The sequence below is a fragment of the Rutidosis leptorrhynchoides genome, chromosome 6 (assembly GCF_046630445.1).
Source record: "Rutidosis leptorrhynchoides isolate AG116_Rl617_1_P2 chromosome 6, CSIRO_AGI_Rlap_v1, whole genome shotgun sequence".
NCBI classification, from domain to species: Eukaryota; Viridiplantae; Streptophyta; class Magnoliopsida; order Asterales; family Asteraceae; genus Rutidosis; species Rutidosis leptorrhynchoides.
In genome coordinates this window covers 275,325,775-275,348,063 of record NC_092338.1, presented here as the reverse complement: position 1 = coordinate 275,348,063, position 22,289 = coordinate 275,325,775, and the positions used below count along the sequence as shown (strand labels likewise).

General features: G+C 35.0%; 1 protein-coding gene across 1 annotated transcript; it reads right to left on the bottom strand.

Annotated features, from left to right (window-relative positions):
- Positions 1-2,429: 2,429 nt before the first annotated feature.
- LOC139854502 (uncharacterized) lies at positions 2,430-2,879 on the bottom strand. The gene has a single exon (XM_071843803.1). It carries the CDS (start codon positions 2,877-2,879, stop codon positions 2,430-2,432), a length of 450 nt encoding a protein of 149 aa, XP_071699904.1.
- Positions 2,880-22,289: the final 19,410 nt, after the last annotated feature.

The window sequence follows — 22,289 nt, the reverse complement described above, 5'->3', positions numbered from 1 at the left end:
TATAGTAGTGTAGTTTTTAGTTAGTCTGGTTCGTTCCACAGGGAAATCTTTTAAACAAAGCTTAACGCTATATAAGTTTTAATTTATAAAAATACAAATATATATAAGTAATATTATTATTATAAAAAGGGGGGGTTTTTACCGTTTAATGACCGGTTTGTCGATTTTTAAAACTTTTAGTCGCAGTTAAAACCTAATGTAAAATATTAAATAAATAAAAGACTTAATTTAAAGCGTAAAGTAAATAACGATAATGAAATTGCGATAAATAAAAGTGCGATAAAATAAACTTGCGATAATTAAAAAGTACGATAATTAAAAGTGTACTTAAATACAATGACAATAAATAAAAGTACGACAATTAGAAGTGCAATTAAATATGAAAATAAAGGAATTATGCTTATTTAAACTTCCATAATCATGATGTATGACGTGTTGATTTTAGTTTATTCCCATGGGTTAATTGTCATTTGTCCTGGATTATTTAATATGCCTGTCTGGTTTTTGTCCATAACAGTCCAACAGTCATAAATATAAAGTGCGAGAGTCCTCGTCAAATTATCCTTATATCCGAAGTCAAATATTCCAACTAATTGGGGACTTAAACTGTAACAAGGTTTTAATACTTTGTTTAATAATTACACCAGGTTATCGACTGCGTGTAACCCAAGGTTTAATACTTTGTTATCAATTATGCCAAGTGTCCTTGTACATAATTTCACCCCTGTTTTAATAAGTCTATTAATTATTAATCCATTCCCGTGTCCGGTTAAATGAACGATTATTCGTACATATAAATATCCCGCCCATCGTGTCCGATCGAGTGTATATAGTTATTTCTAGGTACGTCCAATTGTAAATCTTTATATTAAAATTAACAAACTATCATTTAGTTAAACAAATAAAAGCCCATTAATAGCCCATAGTCTAATTTTCACAAGTGTCGTTCTTTTGTCCAAACCCCAATTATGGTATAAAGCCTAATTACCGAATTTTAATATTTTTAGCCCAACATCATGATTACTTCGGTATTAAATAAGCATAATAATAACTTAGCTACGAGAAATTAATGTAAAAAGGTTGAACATAACTTACAATGATTAAAAATAGTGTACCGTTACACGGACAGAATTTCGACTTACACCCTTACAACATTCGCTAACATACCCTTATTATTAGAAATTAAAATTAAAATTAAAATTAAAATATAATATATATATATATATATATATATATATATATATATATATATATATATATATATATATATATATATATCGTATGATAGAGAGAAAGAAAAAGATGTTTGATGATCAACCAAAAACGCGAAATTTATAGGCATGTCAGCTACTACAGGGGCTCATACGATCGCATGAGCTTTGTTCCTCTAGGCCATGCGATCGCATGGCCAGCTGGGGAGGCTCACATGTCTTTGTTTTTTAGTTTGCCGACGGTTTTTATAATATAATATAATATATATATTAATTTTAAGAATTAATTATATATTATATTATATTCATGTGCATAGTTGACTTATAATTTTTAGTCCGTTGCGTCCAGCGTTGAGAGTTGACTCTGGTCCCGGTTCCGGATTTTCGTACGTCCTTGCGTATAATTTAATATCTTGTACTTTGCGTTTTGCTTCTTGTACTCTTGTAATTTTGAGACGTTTCTTATCACTAATTGGAACCACTTGGATTGGATTTTGTACTTTTGAGCTTTTTGGTCTTTTGCGTCTTCAATTCGTCGAATCTGTCTTTTGTCTTCACCTTTTATTATTTAAACGAATATCACTTGTAAATAGAACAATTGCAACTAAAAGCTTGTCTTTCTTGAGGGATAATGCTATGAAATATATGTTCGTTTTTAGCATTATCAATGGGTTTACCCCGATGAACATTATTAAAAATAACAATAAAAAGAATAATACAATAGGCTCAATGCTACAAGCGTGCCTTGTAGCCAGAAAAAACAACCACACGATACAAACCGTGACAACGCACACACGAAGTGACAAAAATAGACTAAACAAATTGCCAAGCTGTTCTCATCTTCTCCACTTCACTTGTATCCTTGAAACGAAGGGACATAAGCTTTAATCGAACAACATTAAATATAGCTTCAAACACCTTATCTTCCGAGCGAGCTTTCGCCTTGAACAATCTACAATTTCTTTCGTGCCATAAATAGTAAACCAAAACAGCAAAGCAAAGCTTTGCAACCACAACTCGCGATGAATTTCGAGCAGCAACCGGTGTCAAAACATCACGGATGGACCTCCATTTAGAATTACCAAACTGAATCTGACTCAGCTTCATAACCTTGTCCCAAACCTTCATAGAGAAGTTGCATTCAAAAAATAGATGATCATGATAATCTTGAGTGAACTTACATAGAGGACATAAAAAAGTGTTACCACTTGGATTATCTCACGGCTTCAATTTATCTTGTGTCTTTAGTCTTTCGCCTATAAGAAGCCACATTATAAAAGCATGGCGAGGGATACATTGCGAAAACCAAACCACTTGAAACCAATTAACTTTTAAAGCCCTTAGCCTTATAGTATCCCATACAATAGTAACAGAGAAATTATGAAAGTTACCATCACTTTCCACCCATTTGATCACATCACACGAGTCATTAAAAAGTGGAGGATTAAGCCCCTGTAACAAGGGGTACTTCGCATACCATTGGGTAAGCCATATAAATTGAGACCCCTGGACAATATCTTTGACCAGAGCATAATGATTGGATCCAATACCATAAATATCCCTTTGACTAATGAACGCAGCTAGAGGCCCACATATACTCCAATTGTTTGACCAAGCTAAAGTTGTATTTCTATTACCTATCTGGTGTTTTACGAATTCAAGTACCATAGGTCGTATTCTCCAAATATTTCGCAACTCCAACTCGAATCCGCTTTAATTGAAACCTCCCAAAAATTTCAACTCTTTAACTTGTACATGTGAATCCACTGCACCCATAACGATTCCTTGTTAGATAGGATTCACCAAATGTGCGAGGTCATAAGAAATATATTCCAATACTTTAAACGCATCAAACTTAGACCACCTTTATCTTTCAGAAGACATAAATTATCCCATAAAACCATAGCTTTGCCTTTTTTCATTTATCCTTGGCACCAAAGAAATCCACGAAGAACTTTTTCTATATCTTTAATAATAGCTTCGGGAAGAATAAAGGCCAAAAACCAATACACTTGCATAGAGGTTAACACGGATATGATAAGCTGGACTCTCCCGACAAATGATAGATATTTATTTTTCCAATCCTCAACTTTGTTCTTAACTCGCTCAACCAAGACTTTGCAATCACGATACATTAACCTAGAGGAAACCAAAGGCACACCAAGATACCGAACTGGCAAGCTACCTTCATCAAACGGTAATATTGCTAAGATCTGAGATTTGACACCCAAAGAAACATTTGAGAAAAAAGTAGTACTCTTGGGAAGGCTTGGAACTAACCCCGAGCATCTCTTAAATTCTTCAATAGAGTCACGAATAACAGCCACCAAATTAATATCACCATGCGAAAAAAATAAATAAATCATCAGCGAAACATAGATTAGTAATTCGAAGCCGATCACATCTCGGGTGAAATTTGAATCGATAATCACTTAGGATATTTCTATTAATCATCAAAGTAAGAACCTCCATCACAAGCGTAAATAAGTAAGGCGACATAGGGTCTCCTTGTCGAAGCCCTCTTTTTCCTTTAAAATAACCGTGCAAATCCCCATTAATACAAATCGAATAGGAGGTGTTGGTTAAACATTTCACAATCCATCTAACCATCTTCATAGGGAATCCAAAACATATAAGAGTTACCTCAAGAAAATTCCAATCCACCGTATCGTAGGCCTTTTGGATGTCAACCTTAAATGCACATCTGGGAACGCCTCTATTCAAGTGATAATTCTTCATGATTCTTGCGTAAGGAGAATGTTATCAGAGATACGTCGACCAGGAATGAACGCCGATTGATTAACACTAACGATATCGTCCAGGCTAGACATGATTCTGTTAGTAATAATCTTACTCACGCACTTATAAATCACATTGCAACACGAGATCGGTCTATAGTCCATTACCTTGCTTGGCGTATGAACTTTCGGGATGAGGGATATTATAGTACTATTCAGCTCAGATAACATTTGACCATTACAGAAAAAACTTTCACAGCCTTCGTAACATCTGGCCCAACAATGCTCCATGTGCTCTTGAAAAAAGCCGATGTATATCCATCCGGGCCCGGAGCTTTGCTGTTACCAATATCAAAAATTGCAGCTTTTACCTCTTGTGATGTGATGGGATGAATCATATCTTGGGCTTTCTGTTGTGATATTCGCTTAGTAAATAAATTACCAGGGTGGGTAATCTCTTCACATATAGCAGCCTGCCCCAGAAAATCCTTATAGTGATTAACAAAAACATTCGCCACTTGTGCACCTTCAACAAGAGCCCCATCTGCATCCATTATAGAAATTATTTAACTTCGGTTATTCTTGTTGTTAACGACTTTATGGAAATAGATAGAGCTTTGATCCCCAACTTTTAACCATTCTATTTTAGCCTTTTGTCTTAGAAACAACTCCTCCTCCAAAAGAGCATCTTGGCATTGTTTTAATGTATCACTCTCTTTCAATATGATTTCAGTCGAATGAGGAGCAGCATCAAGCTCCTTTTGAGCAGCATCAAGAGAATCACGCAACTCAATAACTCTTTTGTGGAGATTTCATTTTTGCCACATCAACTTACACAATGGTTTCTTTAACATACGTAATCTTTTTACAATAGAAAACATCACATGGCCTTGAACCGATTTACTCCAACCCTCCTGTACTGTAGCATTAAAGTCATTTTGTTTAACAATATAATTATTAAACTTAAATGGATTTAGCTTTTTATCATGTACGAGAGGAATTTTAAGAATTGCTGAGCAATGATCCGAGATCCTATAAGGACGGAATATAGCATGAGCATCATTATAATTATCAATAAACACATCGTTACCCATAATTCTATCAATTTTCTTCAAAGTTCCTGTAACGAACCGTCAAAATCATCATTGATGGCGCCGTTAACTTAGGTCCCGTTACGTGGTCGTAATCCCTATATGAGACACGTTTGACCAAAATTATGTCGCATTCATTTGAAACGTACAAGACTTACAAAGTTTTGTTTACCAAATGGTTCGACAACCAGTTAAGTTTACAAGAGTTATAAGATATAAATGAAATAACTTGTGACATAATTAGTTTAAAATCACGGTTTGCTCTAAATAGCGAAAGTATGTATGCTTAAAGTTTGAATCTAAAAGCGCTATCCCTAGCGTATGCATGTATGCTTGACTCCAAGAAAGTAATCAAAGTGTGCGGAAGCATGTATCAAGTAGCCAAGTATGAACCTGAGAAACAATAGAAAACTGTCAATGAAAAATGTTGGTGAAATCATAGATGTAGTAATAAACGTTATTTTTGAAACACAAGATTTAGTATTTCCATAAAATTGATCATCCAAAAGTTGCATTCCAAAAGTTTGTTCGCGAGCACCCAATTATCAATGCTTAACATTCCTTCCATAGAAACCCATCACAATAGTGTTAGAACATACACTGTTTCTCGAAAATATATTTCATTCGTAAGCGGTAGCGAACCATTTGAATGAGGGTTTGTCAAACCCATATGGATCCATACAACATAAGTTCTCGCTTACACCCAGCAAGTGTAACTAATGATAATCGAATTGAGGATTTTGTTCTAAACTCGCTGTAGAATGTTTGTTTCATCTGACTTGTGTTCAAAACATAAAAGTAAGTAGTAGAAGATGTAACAAAGTATATGTTTCTCAGCCCACGATTTAAAAGTATAAAAGTTGTTGAAAAGGTGGGACTATGATCTCACCTCGAGTGCACGAGTATAAATGTACTTCACAAAGTAAACGTGTGCATGAAAGTTTCTTAGCCTTGACCTAAACAAGTAAGTTATATCAATTAACCAGTTACGACACACGGTCGGGCGAAATGTGTTCAATTAGTCCTATGGCTCGTTACGACTCGATTATATAGCATGTGAATCACGTTGTCAAGTTTCATGCAAGAATCAATTATAAAATAATATTAGAATGATTGCATAAGTGTTTGGTTAAGTTTGACTAAAAGTCAAACTTTGGTCAAAGTCAACGAAAAAGTCAACAAGTTCGGGTCTGGTCTCGAACTATTTTTCTGAGGTTTTTAATCATATATAAGTATGTTAGAACAAGTTACATGTGAATCGGAGGTGCGTAGCATAGCAAACATTTTTCGTAAAAGTGTAAGTTTGATCAGAATCCAAACACGACCATTGCCACGCCGCGACAGAGGAGGGCCGTGCCGCGACATTAGGCGTGGCTTGGTACCTGGGCTATTTCAATTGTTCAAGTCTCAACCAAACTTCATTTAAACACAATTAACGAACCGTAAACACTTAAAACACGTATCTTATATCGTTGGAAAGCTCTTTTGACAAGGAATACAACTAACCACTTTTCATCAAGAAAAAACATCAATTACAATAACCGAAATCTCATCAAGTGATCATTAAAGGTTTATTTTCAAAGTTTCAAGTTCACAAAAATGCATTTTAAGATTCGGGAATCCAATTCACACACATGATGTGCTGTTTTGAAGGTAATGAAACATACATTACAACTAAACACTTACTAATAACATTTCATGGCATTCAAAACATCGAAAGTTCGTTTTAAGTCTATCAAACCCTAACCAAAATTCACAAAAATCAATAATCATGTGTTTGAAGTTTTATTAATCAACCTATGCATCAAAACGAAGCTAGTGATACTAGTAACACAATTAAAACATGAACTTTAACAATTTAACAACATTAACTCATCCAAAATCAAAGATGAAGCACACTCATTTTCAAGTTCATGCTAGTTACTCCAAAACAACAAATCAAGCAAACAAAACATATATTCATGTTATACTTGAGCCATAGACACTAACTAACACCATTTCAAGTATATAAAATGAATATAGAGAAATCTAGTGTTTTAGAAAAGTTACCTAAATGTGAAGAAATTGGTACCAAAATGTAGAGGATGAAGAGAGGATCACGAATATGTAATTTGTTTTGATGTTTCCTTCTTGATTCAGCTTTGGATGATGAATTAATGAAATGGGTGTTTGAGTTCAAAAATGGAAGAGAGAAAAGAGAGAAGAGATGAGGAGGTTGAATGAGTGGTGGTGGTGAAGTGGTTGACTAGTTGACCTAGTCACCACTTTGCCCACTTGGCAACTTTGGTCCTCAAGTTTCAAAGCGGGTGCGGGAATTAACCAAACGAATATTTTAAAAACGCTCGAGTAAATGAGTGATGTTATAATTAAATAATGGGAATATTATGAATGTTAGTCAACGAAAGGTACGAATTTAGATAACGGAAGATATTATCTAAAAAAAGACGGTGTTACAATACATTTAACGGAAAAATGCGGGATGTTACATTTCCTACACCTTAAAAGAAATTTCGTCTCGAAATTTAGTTGGAAGTAGTAGTTGTTGATTCTTCCTCGAGGTCTTGCGTTGTCAATTCTACGGATAAGTGAAGGTACTTCCTTGAGCATTTCAACGAACCTTGACATTCGGGATTTTACGTTGTTTTAAAGTTTGGTTTTCACGATTCACAATTTTAACCGGTTCTCCTAGGAAATGAAGTTTGTCATCGATAGTATGTTAATCAAAAGGAATAATAAGTTCTTGTTCGGCAAGACACTTCTTCAAGTTTGATGCATAGAATGTAGGATGAACGGAGCTCAAATGAATCGGAAAATCTAAATGGCTAGCAACGGGTCCAAAACGCCCCAAAATTTTTAAAAGGATCAAAATATCGCGGATTTAGCTTTCTACGTTTCTCGAAACGGATTACCCCTCCTCAAGGTAAGACTTTTAACGTTACGCGGTTTCCCACTTGGAATTTGAGAGGTTTACGTTTAACATTTGTATGGCTATTTTGGTGTCTACGGGTCGTCTTGGGCCTCTCTTGGATTTGAACGATCATAACGGTTATTTCATGAATGAGTCCGAGTCCGGTGGTTTGCATGTCACCTATTTCGGTTCAACAATTTAGAAAATGACAATTGTGGCTATATGAGTTCTCGAAAGGTGTGACGTTAATACTCGAATGAAAATTATTGTAGTACTAGAATTCGACTAAAGGCAAATACTCTTCCTCAAGTAAATTTGAAGTCGATAACATGAACTCGTATTATGGTTTCCAAGGTTTGAATCATATGTTTGTTTGGTCCTTCAGGATGTGGTTGATGTGTTGTACTCATGTTTAAACGTGGTGAAATGTCCCGTTCTTATTGATTAAAAACGTTCCATATTAATTGATTTCGTTGCGAGGTTTTGACCTCTATATGAGACATTTTTCAAAGACTGCATTCATTTTTAAAACAAACCATAACCTTTATTTCATAAATAAAGGTTTAAAAAGCTTTACGTAGATTATCAAATAATGATAATCTAAAATATCCTGTTTACACACGACCATTACATAATGGTTTACAATACAAATATGTTACATCGAAATCAATTTCTTGAATGCAGTTTTTACACAATATCATACAAACATGGACTCCAAATCTTGTCCTTATTTTAGTATGCAACAGCGGAAGCTCTTAGTATTCACCTGAGAATAAACATGCTTTAAACGTCAACAAAAATGTTGGTGAGTTATAGGTTTAACCTATATATATCAAATTGTAACAATAGACCACAAGATTTCATATTTCAATACACATCCCATACATAGAGATAAAAATCATTCTTATGGTGAACACTTGGTAACCGACATTAACAAGATGCATATATAAGAATATCCCCATCATTCTGGGACACCCTTCGGATATGATATAAATTTCGAAGTACTAAAGCATCCGGTACTTTGGATGGGGTTTGTTAGGCCCAATAGATCTATCTTTAGGATTCGCGTCAATTAGGGTGTCTGTTCCCGAATTCTTAGATTACCAGACTTAATAAAAAGGGGCATATTCGATTTCGATAATTCAACCATAGAATGTAGTTTCACGTACTTGTGTCTATTTTGTAAATCATTTATAAAACCTGCATGTATTCTCATCTCAAAAATATTAGATTTTAAAAGTGGGACTATAACTCACTTTCACAGATTTTTACTTCGTCGAGAAGTAAGACTTGGCCACTGGTTGATTCACGAACCTATAACAATATATACATATATATTAAAGTATGTTCAAAATATATTTACAACACTTTTAATATATTTTGATGTTTTAAGTTTATTAAGTCAGCTGTCCTCGTTAGTAATCTACAACTAGTTGTCAACAGTTAGATGTACAGAAATAAATCGATAAATATTATCTTGAATCAATCCACGACCCAGTGTATACGTATCTCAGTATTGATTACAACTCAAACTATATATATTTTGGAATCAACCTCAACCCTGTATAGCTAACTCCAACATTCACATATAGAGTGTCTATGGTTGTTCCGAAATATATATAGATGTGTTGAAATGATAGGTCGAAACATTGTATACGTGTCTATGGTATCTCAAGATTACATAATATACAATACAAGTTGATTAAGTTATGGTTGGAATAGATTTGTTACCAATTTTCACGTAGCTAAAATGAGAAAAATTATCCAATCTTGTTTTACCCATAACTTCTTCATTTTAAATCCGTTTTGAGTGAATCAAATTGCTATGGTTTCATATTGAACTCTATTTTATGAATCTAAACAGAAAAATTATAGGTTTATAGTCAGAAAAATAAGTTACAAGTCGTTTTTGTAAAGGTAGTCATTTCAGTCGAAAGAACGACGTCTAGATGACCATTTTAGAAAACATACTTCCACTTTGAGTTTAACCATAATTTTTGGATATAGTTTCATGTTCATAATAAAAATCATTTTCCCAGAATAACAACTTTTAAATCAAAGTTTATCATAGTTTTTAATTAACTAACCCAAAACAGCCCGCGGTGTTACTACGACGTCGTAAATCCGGTTTTACGGTGTTTTTCGTGTTTCAAGGTTTTAAATCATTAAGTTAGCATATTATATAGATATAGAACATGTGTTTAGTTGATTTTAAAAGTCAAGTTAGAAGGATTACCTTTTATTTGTGAACAAGTTTAGAATTAACTAAACTATGTTCTAGTGATTACAAGTTTAAACCTTCGAATAAGATAGCTTTATATGTATGAATCGAATGATGTTATGAACATCATTACTACCTCAAGTTCCTTGGAAAAACCTACTGGAAATGAGAAAAATAGATCTAGCTTCAAAGGATCCTTGGATGGCTTGAAAGTTCTTGAAGCAGAATCATGACACGAAAACAATTTCAAGTAAGATTTCCACTCGAAATAAGATTGTTATAGTTATAGAAATTGAATTAAAGTTTGAATATGATTATTACCTTGTATTAGAAAGATAACCTACTATAAGTACCAAAGGTTTCTTGATCTTGGATGATTACTTGGAATGGATTTAGAAAACTTGGAAGTAAACTTGCAATCTTGGAAGTATTCTTGATTTTATGAAACTAGAACTTATGGAATTTATGAAGAACACTTAGAACTTGAAGATAGAACTTGAGAGAGATCAATTAGATGAAGAAAATTGAAGAATGAAAGTGTTTGTAGGTGTTTTTGGTCGTTGGTGTATGGATTAGATATAAAGGATATGTAATTTTGTTTTTATGTAAATAAGTCATGAATGATTACTCATATTTTTGTAATTTTATGAGATATTTCATGCTAGTTGCCAAATGATGGTTCCCACATGTGTTAGGTAACTCACATGGGCTGCTAAGAGCTGATCATTGGAGTGTATATACCAATAGTACATACATCTAAAAGCTGTGTATTGTACTAGTACGAATACGGGTGCATACGAGTAGAATTGTTGATGAAACTGAACGAGGATGTAATTGTAAGCATTTTTGTTAAGTAGAAGTATTTTGATAAGTGTCTTGAAGTCTTTCAAAAGTATATGAATACATATTAAAACACTACATGTATATACATTTAACGTCATCGTTAGTCGTTACATGTAAATGTTGTTTTGAAACCTTTAGGTTAACGATCTTGTTGAATGTTGTCAACCCATTGTTTATTATAACAAATGAGATGTTAAATTGTTATATTATCATGATATTATGATATATAATATATCTTAGTATGATATATATACATTTAAATGTCGTTACAACGATAATCGTTACATATATGTCTCGTTTCGAAATCATTAAGTTAGTAGTCTTATTTTTACATATGTATTTCATTGTTAATACACTTAATAATATATTTACTTATCATTTAACATAATTAACCAAGTGTATCAATATCTTAATATGATTCATATGTACCTAGTAAGACGTTGTTATAACGATAATCGTTATATATATCGTTTTCGAGTTTCTTAAATTAATAGTCTCATTTTTATGTATATAACTCATTGTTAAAATACCTAATGAGATACATACTTATAATAAAATCATGTTAACTATATATATAACCATATATATGTCATCGTATAGTTTTTACAAGTTTTAACGTTCGTGAATCACCGGTCAACTTGGGTGGTCAATTGTCTATATGAAACCTATTTCAATTAATCAAGTCTTAACAAGTTTTATTGCTTAACATGTTGGAAACACTTAATCATGTATATAACAATTTCATTTAATATATATATAAACATGGAAAAGTTCGGGTCACTACACGTGATCCCGAGGCTTTTTGTAAAGTACCCCGAAATTTAGAAGTGAACGAGGATCTCGATCCGAAACGAGGTACAGTTCTTTAAGGTATATTGGACAAGTTCGTTAGGACTTGAAAACGTTAGTCAGAACAAGTTTCTCAAGAAATTCGCACCGCGAAAGATTTATCGGTTTCCGAAAATGTTCGTTTGGAATATTCCCCCTCGTGGCGAATACTAGTATAATGTGAAGAGTCTCTCTCTCCTTTGAGAATTTAGATAAAAGATTTCCTTAAACGGAAGTACGAGTGTAATGCGAGAGAAGTTTCCGCTTCGATGTGAGCATACCAAACAGTGTGTAGTTCGTCAATAAAACTGTGCGAAGACGAGATAGTATAAGCGTGTAACATATGTCTAATGTTGAAAGAATTTTCCATTCATTTGGAAGCATAAATATGGTTCGACAATAATCGAAGATGTGTCCCGGGTATGGTTGTTATCGGTATTCTCGGAGTTTTCGGATGTTCAAACAAGAAAAATGAAGTCATGTACATGGCACATGGTGGTGATTAGGTTGATCGAGTCCAATCACCATCACGAGTCATTAGAACTTTGGTATGACTTACCGTAATATAACCACGTTGATCGAATGTCGTTATATTACACTAACTCATACCTCCATTCCCACATCACTCCATAGATTCAAGTTCGTATAATCGTGAAGTTTTAAAATGATCAAAGTGTAACGATGTCTCTAACGTGACTCGGTATCTTGTTTTGTTTAAGTCTCTTAACCTCACGATCCATTATTTCGACGGGTTCTTCAATGAATTGAAGTTTTTCATTGATTTGGATTTCGTCCAACGGAATAGTGAGATCTTCTTTAGCAAAACATTTCTTCAAATTCGAGACGTGGAAAGTGTTATGTACAGCCGCGAGTTGTTGAGGTAGCTCCAGTTGGTAAGCTACTGGTCCGACACGATCTATAATCTTGAATGGCCCAATGTACCTTGGATTTAGTTTCCCCTGTTTACCAAATCGAACAACGCCTTTCCAAGGTGAAACCTTAAGCATGACCATTTCTCCAATTTCAAACTCTATATCTTTTCTTTTACTGTCCGCGTAGCTCTTTTGTCGACTCTGGGCGGTTTTCAATCTTTGTTGAATTTGGATGATTTTCTCGGTAGTTTCTTGTATTATCTCCGGACCCGTAATCTGTTTATCCCCCACTTCACTCCAAAAAATCGAAGACCTGCACTTTCTACCATAAAGTGCTTCAAACGGCGCCATCTCAATGCTTGAATGGTAGCTGTTGTTGTAGGAAAATTCTGCTAACGGTAGATGTCGATCCCAACTGTTTCCGAAATCAATAACAAAAGCTCGTAGCATGTCTTCAAGCGTTTGTATCATCCTTTCGCTCTGCCCATCAGTTTGTGGATGATAGGCAGTACTCATGTCTAGACGAGTTCCTAATGCTTGCTGTAATGTCTGCCAGAATCTTGAAATAAATCTGCCATCCCTATCAGAGATAATAGAGATTGGTATTCCATGTCTGGAGACGACTTCCTTCAAATACAGCCGTGCTAACTTCTCTATCTTGTCATCTTCTCTTATTGGCAGGAAGTGTGCTGATTTGGTGAGACGATCAAGTATTACCCAAATAGTATCAAAACCACTTGCAGTCCTTGGCAATTTAGTGATGAAATCCATGGTAATATTTTCCCATTTCCATTCCGGGATTTCGGCTTGTTGAAGTAGACCTGATGGTTTCTGATGCTCAGCTTTGACCTTAGAACACGTCAAACATTCTCCTACGTATTTAGCAACATCGGCTTTCATACCCGGCCACCAAAAATGTTTCTTGAGATCCTTGTACATCTTCCCCGTTCCAGGATGTATTGAGTATCTGGTTTTATGAGCTTCTCTAAGTACCATTTCTCTCATATCTCCAAATTTTGGTACCCAAATTCTTTCAGCCCTATACCGGGTTCTGTCTTCCCGAATATTAAGATGCTTCTCCGATCCTTTGGGTATTTCATCCTTTAAATTTTCCTCTTTTAAAACTCCTTGTTGCGCCTCCTTTATTTGAGTAGTAAGGTTAGTGTGAATCATTATATTCATAGAGTTTACTCGAATGGGTTCTCTGTCCTTTCTGCTCAAGTCGTCGGCTACCACATTTGCCTTCCCCGGGTGGTAACGAATCTCAAAGTCGTAATCATTCAACAATTCAATCCACCTACGCTGCCTCATATTCAGTTGTTTCTGATTAAATATGTGTTGAAGACTTTTGTGGTCGGTATATATAATACTTTTGACCCCATATAAGTAGTGCCTCCAAGTCTTTAATGCAAAAACAACCGCGCCTAATTCCAAATCATGCGTCGTATAATTTTGCTCGTGAATCTTCAATTGTCTAGACGCATAAGCAATCACCTTCGTCCGTTGCATTAATGCACAACCGAGACCTTGCTTTAATGCGTCACAATAAATCACAAAATCATCATTCCCTTCAGGTAATGACAATATAGGTGCCGTAGTTAGCTTTTTCTTCAATAATTGAAACACCTTCTCTTGTTCATCCTTCCATTCAAATTTCTTCCCTTTATGCGTTAATGCAGTCAAGGGTTTTGCTATTTTGGAGAAATCTTGGATGAATCTTCTGTAGTAACCAGTCAATCCTAAAAATTGACATATATGCTTCGGAGTTTTTGGGGTTTCCCACTTTTCAACGGTTTCGATCTTTGCCGGGTCCACCTGGATACCTTCTTTGTTCACTATGTGACCGAGGAATTGAACTTCTTCCAACCAAAATGCACAGTTTGAAAACTTAGCGTACAGTTTTTCTTTCCTCAATACTTCTAGCACTTTTCTCAAATGTTCTTCGTGCTCTTGATCATTCTTTGAGTAAATAAGTATGTCATCGATGAAAACAATGACAAACTTGTCAAGATATGGCCCACACACTCGGTTCATAAGGTCCATGAACACAGCTGGTGCGTTAGTCAATCCAAACGGCATAACCATAAACTCGTAATGACCATAACACGTCTTAAAAGCAGTTTTTGGAATATCATCCTCCTTTACTCGCATTTGATGATATCCAGAACGTAAATCGATCTTCGAATAAACCGACGAGCCTTGTAGTTGATCAAATAAGTCGTCAATTCTCGGCAGTGGATAACGGTTTTTGATGGTAAGTTTGTTCAACTCTCTGTAGTCAATACACAACCTAAATGTACCATCCTTCTTCTTGACAAACAAAACAGGAGCTCCCCATGGTGATGTGCTTGGTTGAATGAAACCACGTTCTAATAGTTCTTGCAGTTGGCTTTGCAGTTCTTTCATCTCGCTGAGTGCGAGTCTATAAGGAGCACGAGCTATTGGTGCAACTCCTGGTACAAGATCTATTTGAAATTCAACAGATCGATGTGGAGGTAGTCCCGGTAATTTTTTCGGAAATACATCGGGAAATTCTTTTGCGATGGGAACATCATTGATGCTCTTTTCTTCAGTTTGTACTTTCTCGACGTGTGCTAGAACAGCATAGCAACCTTTTCTTATTAGTTTTTGTTCCTTCAAATTACTAATAAGATGTAGCTTCGTGTTGCCCTTTTCTCTGTACACCATTAAGGATTCTCCTTCTTCTCATACAATGTGAATTGCATTTTTATAACATACGATCTCTGCTTTCACCTTCTTCAGCCAGTCCATGCCAACTATTACATCAAAACTCCCTAACTCAACTGGTATCAAATCAATCTTAAATATTTCGCTACCCAGTTTAATTTCTCGATTCCGGCATATATTATCTACTGAAATTAATTTACCGTTTGCTAATTCGAGTAAAAATTTACTATCCAACGGCGTCAATGGACAACTTAATTTAGTACAAAAATCTCTACTCATATAGCTTCTATCCGCACCGGAATCAAATAAAACGTAAGCAGATTTATCGTCAATAAGAAACGTACCTGTAACAAGCTCCGGGTCTTCCTGTGCCTCTGCCGCATTAATATTGAAAACTCTTACGCGGCCTTTTCCATTCGTGTTCTCCTGGTTCGGGCAATTTCTAATAATGTGGCCCGGTTTTCCACATTTATAATAAACTACATTGGCATAACTTGCTCCGACACTACTTGCTACGCCATTACTCGTTCCGACACCATTTGTTCCTTTCGTTCTATTAACCCCTGGTCCGTAGACCTCACACTTCGCCGCGCTATTGAAATGTCCCGTTCTTATTGATTAAAAACGTTCCATATTAATTGATTTCGTTGCGAGGTTTTGACCTCTATATGAGACGTTTTTCAAAGACTGCATTCATTTTTAAACAAATCATAACCTTTATTTCATCAATAAAGGTTTAAAAAGCTTTACGTAGATTATCAAATAATGATAATCTAAAATATCCTATTTACACACGACCATTACATAATGGTTTACAATACAAATATGTTACAACAAAATAAGTTTCTTGAATGCAGTTTTTACACAATATCATACAAGCATGGACTCCAATCTTGTCCTTATTTAAGTATGCGACAGCGGAAGCTCTTAATAATCACCTGAGAATAAACATGCTTAAAACGTCAACAAAAATGTTGGTGAGTTATAGGTTTAACCTATATATATCAAATCGTAACAATAGACCACAAGATTTCATATTTCAATACACATCCCATACATAGAGATAAAAATCATTCATATGGTGAACACCTGGTAACCGACAATAACAAGATGCATATATAAGAATATCCCCATCATTCCGGGACACCCTTCGGATATGATATAAATTTCGAAGTACTAAAGCATCCGGTACTTTGGATGGGGTTTGTTAGGCCCAATAGATCTATCTTTAGGATTCGCGTCAATTAGGGTGTCTGTTCCCTAATTCTTAGATTACCAGACTTAATAAAAAGGGGCATATTCGATTTCGATAATTCAACCATAGAATGTAGTTTCACATACTTGTGTCTATTTTGTAAATCATTTATAAAACCTGCATGTATTCTCATCCCAAAAATATTAGATTTTAAAAGTGGGACTATAACTCACTTTCACAGATTTTTACTTCGTCGGGAAGTAAGACTTGGCCACTGGTTGATTCACGAACCTATAACAATATATACATATATATCAAAGTATGTTCAAAATATATTTACAACACTTTTAATATATTTTGATGTTTTAAGTTTATTAAGTCAGCTGTCCTCGTTAGTAACCTACAACTAGTTGTCCACAGTTAGATGTACAGAAATAAATCGATAAATATTATCTTGAATCAATCCACGACCCAGTGTATACGTATCTCAGTATTGATCACAACTCAAACTATATATATTTTGGAATCAACCTCAACCCTGTATAGCTAACTCCAACATTCACATATAGAGTGTCTATGGTTGTTCCGAAATATATATAGATGTGTCGACATGATAGGTCGAAACATTGTATACGTGTCTATGGTATCTCAAGATTACACAATATATAATACAAGTTGATTAAGTTATGGTTGGAATAGATTTGTTACCAATTTTCACGTAGCTAAAATGAGAAAAATTATCCAATCTTGTTTTACCCATAACTTCTTCATTTTAAATCCGTTTTGAGTGAATCAAATTGCTATGGTTTCATATTGAACTCTATTTTATGAATCTAAACAAAAAAAGTATAGGTTTCTAGTCGGAAAAATAAGTTACAAGTCGTTTTTGTAAAGGTAGTCATTTCAGTCGAAAGAACGACGTCTAGATGACCAATTTAGAAAACATACTTCCACTTTGAGTTTAACCATAATTTTTGGATATAGTTTCATGTTCATAATAAAAATCATTTTCTCAGAATAACAACTTTTAAATCAAAGTTTATCATAGTTTTTAATTAACTAACCCAAAACAGCCCGCGGTGTTACTACGACGGCGTAAATCCGGTTTTACGGTGTTTTTCGTGTTTCCAGGTTTTAAATCATTAAGTTAGCATATCATATAGATATAGAACATGTGTTTAGTTGATTTTAAAAGTCAAGTTAGAAGGATTAACTTTTGTTTGCGAACAAGTTTACAATTAACTAAACTATGTTCTAGTGATTACAAGTTTAAACCTTCGAATAAGATAGCTTTATATGTATGAATCGAATGATGTTATGAACATCATTACTACCTTAAGTTCCTTGGATAAACCTACTGGAAAAGAGAAAAATGGATCTAGCTTCAATGGATCCTTGGATGGCTCGAAGTTCTTGAAGCAGAATCATGACACGAAAACAAGTTCAAGTAAGATCATCACTTGAAATAAGATTGTTATAGTTATAGAAATTGAACCAAAGTTTGAATATGATTATTACCTTGTATTAGAATGATAACCTACTGTAAGAAACAAAGATTTCTTGAGGTTGGATGATCACCTTACAAGATTGGAAGTGAGCTAGCAAACTTGAAAGTATTCTTGATTTTATGAAACTAGAACTTTTGGAATTTATGAAGAACACTTAGAACTTGAAGATAGAACTTGAGAGAGATCAATTAGATGAAGAAAATTGAAGAATGAAAGTGTTTGTAGGTGTTTTTGGTCGTTGGTGTATGGATTAGATATAAAGGATATGTAATTTTATTTTCATGTAAATAAGTCATGAATGATTACTCATATTTTTGTAATTTTATGAGATATTTCATGCTAGTTGCCAAATGATGGTTCCCACATGTATTAGGTGACTCACATGGGCTGCTAAGAGCTGATCATTGGAGTGTATATACCAATAGTACATACATCTAAAAGCTGTGTATTGTACGAGTACGAATACGGGTGCATACGAGTAGAATTGTTGATGAAACTGAACGAGGATATAATTGTAAGCATTTTTGTTAAGTAGAAGTATTTTGATAAGTGTATTGAAGTCTTTCAAAAGTGTATAAATACATATTAAAACACTACATGTATATACATTTTAACTGAGTCGTTAAGTCATCGTTAGTCGTTACATGTATGTGTTGTTTTGAAACCTTTAGGTTAACGATCTTGTTAAATGTTGTTAACCCAATGTTTATAATATCAAATGAGATTTTAAATTATTATATTATCATGATATTATCATGTATGAATATCTCTTAATATGATATATATACATTAAATGTCTTTACAACGATAATCGTTACATATATGTCTCGTTTAAAAATCATTAAGTTAGTAGTCTTGTTTTTACATATGTAGTTCATTGTTAATATACTTAATGATATGTTTACTTATCATAGTATCATGTTAACTATATATATATCCATATATATGTCATCATATAGTTTTTACAAGTTTTAACGTTCGTGAATCACCGGTCAACTTGGGTGGTCAATTGTCTATATGAAACATATTTCAATTAATCAAGTCTTAACAAGTTTGATTGCTTAACATGTTGGAAACATTTAATCATGTAAATATCAATCTCAATTAATATATATAAACATGGAAAAGTTCGGGTCACTACAGTACCTACCCGTTAAATAAATTTCGTCCCGAAATTTTAAGCTGTTGAAGGTGTTGACGAATCTTCTGGAAATAGATGCGGGTATTTCTTCTTCATCTGATCTTCACGCTCCCAGGTGAACTCGGGTCCTCTACGAGCATTCCATCGAACCTTAACAATTGGTATCTTGTTTTGCTTAAGTCTTTTAACCTCACGATCCATTATTTCGACGGGTTCTTCGATGAATTGAAGTTTTTCGTTGATTTGGATTTCATCTAACGGAATAGTGAGATCTTCTTTAGCAAAACATTTCTTCAAATTCGAGACGTGGAAAGTGTTATGTACAGCCGCGAGTTGTTGAGGTAACTCAAGTCGGTAAGCTACTGGTCCGACACGATCAATAATCTTGAATGGTCCAATATACCTTGGATTTAATTTCCCTCGTTTACCAAATCGAACAACGCCTTTCCAAGGTGCAACTTTAAGCATGACCATCTCTCCAATTTCAAATTCTATATCTTTTCTTTTAATGTCAGCGTAGCTCTTTTGTCGACTTTGGGCGGTTTTCAACCGTTGTTGAATTTGGATGATCTTCTCGGTAGTTTCTTGTATAATCTCCGGACCCGTAATCTGTCTATCCCCCACCTCACTCCAACAAATCGGAGACCTGCACTTTCTACCATAAAGTGCTTCAAACGGCGCCATCTCAATGCTTGAATGGTAGCTGTTGTTGTAGGAAAATTCTGCTAACGGTAGATGTCGATCCCAACTGTTTCCGAAATCAATAACACATGCTCGTAGCATGTCTTCAAGCGTTTGTATCGTCCTTTCGCTCTGCCCATCAGTTTGTGGATGATAGGCAGTACTCATGTCTAGACGAGTTCCTAATGCTTGCTGTAATGTCTGCCAGAATCTTGAAATAAATCTGCCATCCCTATCAGAGATAATAGAGATTGGTATTCCATGTCTGGAGATGACTTCCTTCAAATACAGTCGTGCTAACTTCTCCATCTTGTCATCTTCTCTTATTGGTAGGAAGTGTGCGGATTTGGTGAGACGATCAACTATTACCCAAATAGTATCAAAACCACTTGCAGTCCTTGGCAATTTAGTGATGAAATCTATGGTAATGTTTTCCCATTTCCATTCCGGGATTTCGGGTTGTTGAAGTAGACCTGATGGTTTCTGATGCTCAGCTTTGACCTTAGAACACGTCAAACATTCTCCTACGTATTTAGCAACATCGGCTTTCATACCCGGCCACCAAAAATATTTCCTGAGATCCTTGTACATCTTCCCCGTTCCAGGATGTATTGAGTATCTGGTTTTATGAGCTTCTCTAAGTACCATTTCTCTCATATCTCCAAATTTTGGTACCCAAATCCTTTCAGCCCTATACCGGGTTCCGTCTTCCCGAATATTAAGATGCTTCTCCGATCCTTTGGGTATTTCATCCTTTAAATTTCCCTCTTTTAAAACTCCTTGTTGCGCCTCCTTTATTTGAGTAGTAAGGTTATTATGAATCATTATATTCATAGATTTTACTCGAATGGGTTCTCTGTCCTTCCTGCTCAAGGCATCGGCTACCACATTTGCCTTCCCCGGGTGGTAACGAATCTCAAAGTCGTAATCATTCAATAATTCAATCCACCTACGCTGCCTCATATTCAGTTGTTTCTGGTTAAATATGTGTTGAAGACTTTTGTGGTCAGTATATATAATACTTTTTACCCCATATAAGTAGTGCCTCCAAGTCTTTAATGCAAAAACAACCGCGCCTAATTCCAAATCATGCGTCGTATAATTTTGTTCGTGAATCTTCAATTGTCTAGACGCATAAGCAATCACCTTCGTTCGTTGCATTAATACACAATCGAGACCTTGCTTTGATGCATCACAATAAATCACAAAATCATCATTCCCTTCAGGCAATGACAATATAGGTGCCGTAGTTAGCTTTTTCTTCAATAACTGAAACGCTTTCTCTTGTTCATCATTCCATTCAAATTTCTTCCCTTTATGCGTTAATGCAGTCAAGGGTTTTGCTATTCTGGAAAAGTCTTGGATGAACCTTCTGTAGTAACCAGCTAGTCCTAAAAACTGGCGTATGTGTTTCGGAGTTTTTGGGGTTTCCCACTTTTCAACAGTTTCTATCTTTGCCGGATCCACCTTAATACCTTCTTTGTTCACTATGTGACCGAGGAATTGAACTTCTTCCAACCAAAATGCACACTTTGAAAACTTAGCGTACAATTCTTCCTTTCTCAATACTTCTAATACCTTTCTCAAATGTTCACCGTGTTCTTGGTCATTCTTCGAGTAAATAAGTATGTCATCAATGAAAACAATGACAAACTTGTCAAGGTATGGTCCACACACTCGGTTCATAAGGTCCATGAACACAGCTGGTGCATTAGTTAAACCAAACGGCATGACCATAAAATCGTAATGACCGTAACGTGTTCTGAAAGCAGTCTTTGGAATATCATCTTCTTTCACCCGCATTTGATGATACCCGGAACGTAAGTCAATCTTTGAATAAACAGACGAGCCTTGTAGTTGATCAAATAAGTCGTCGATTCTCGGTAGTGGGTAGCGGTTCTTGATGGTAAGTTTGTTCAACTCTCGGTAGTCGATACACAACCTGAATGTACCATCTTTCTTCTTGACAAACAAAACAGGAGCTCCCCACGGTGATGTGCTTGGTCGAATGAAACCACGCTCTAAAAGTTCTTGTAATTGGCTTTGCAGTTCTTTCATCTCGCTGGGTGCGAGTCTGTAAGGAGCACGAGCTATTGGTGCAGCTCCTGGTACAAGATCTATTTGAAATTCAACGGATCGATGTGGGGGTAATCCCGGTAATTCTTTCGGAAATACATCGGGAAATTCTTTTGCAATGGGAACATCATTGATGCTCTTTTCTTCAGTTTGTACTTTCTCGACGTGTGCTAGAACAGCATAGCAACCTTTTCTTATTAGTTTTTGTGCCTTCAAATTACTAATAAGATGTAGCTTCGTGTTGCCCTTTTCTCCGTACACCATTAAGGGTTTTCCTTTTTCTCGTAT

Excerpts from the sequence above, each read along its gene's own strand:
- LOC139854502 (XM_071843803.1), bottom strand. The coding sequence starts at position 2,879 with ATGGTACTTGAATTCGTAAAACACCAGATAGGTAATAGAAATACAACT.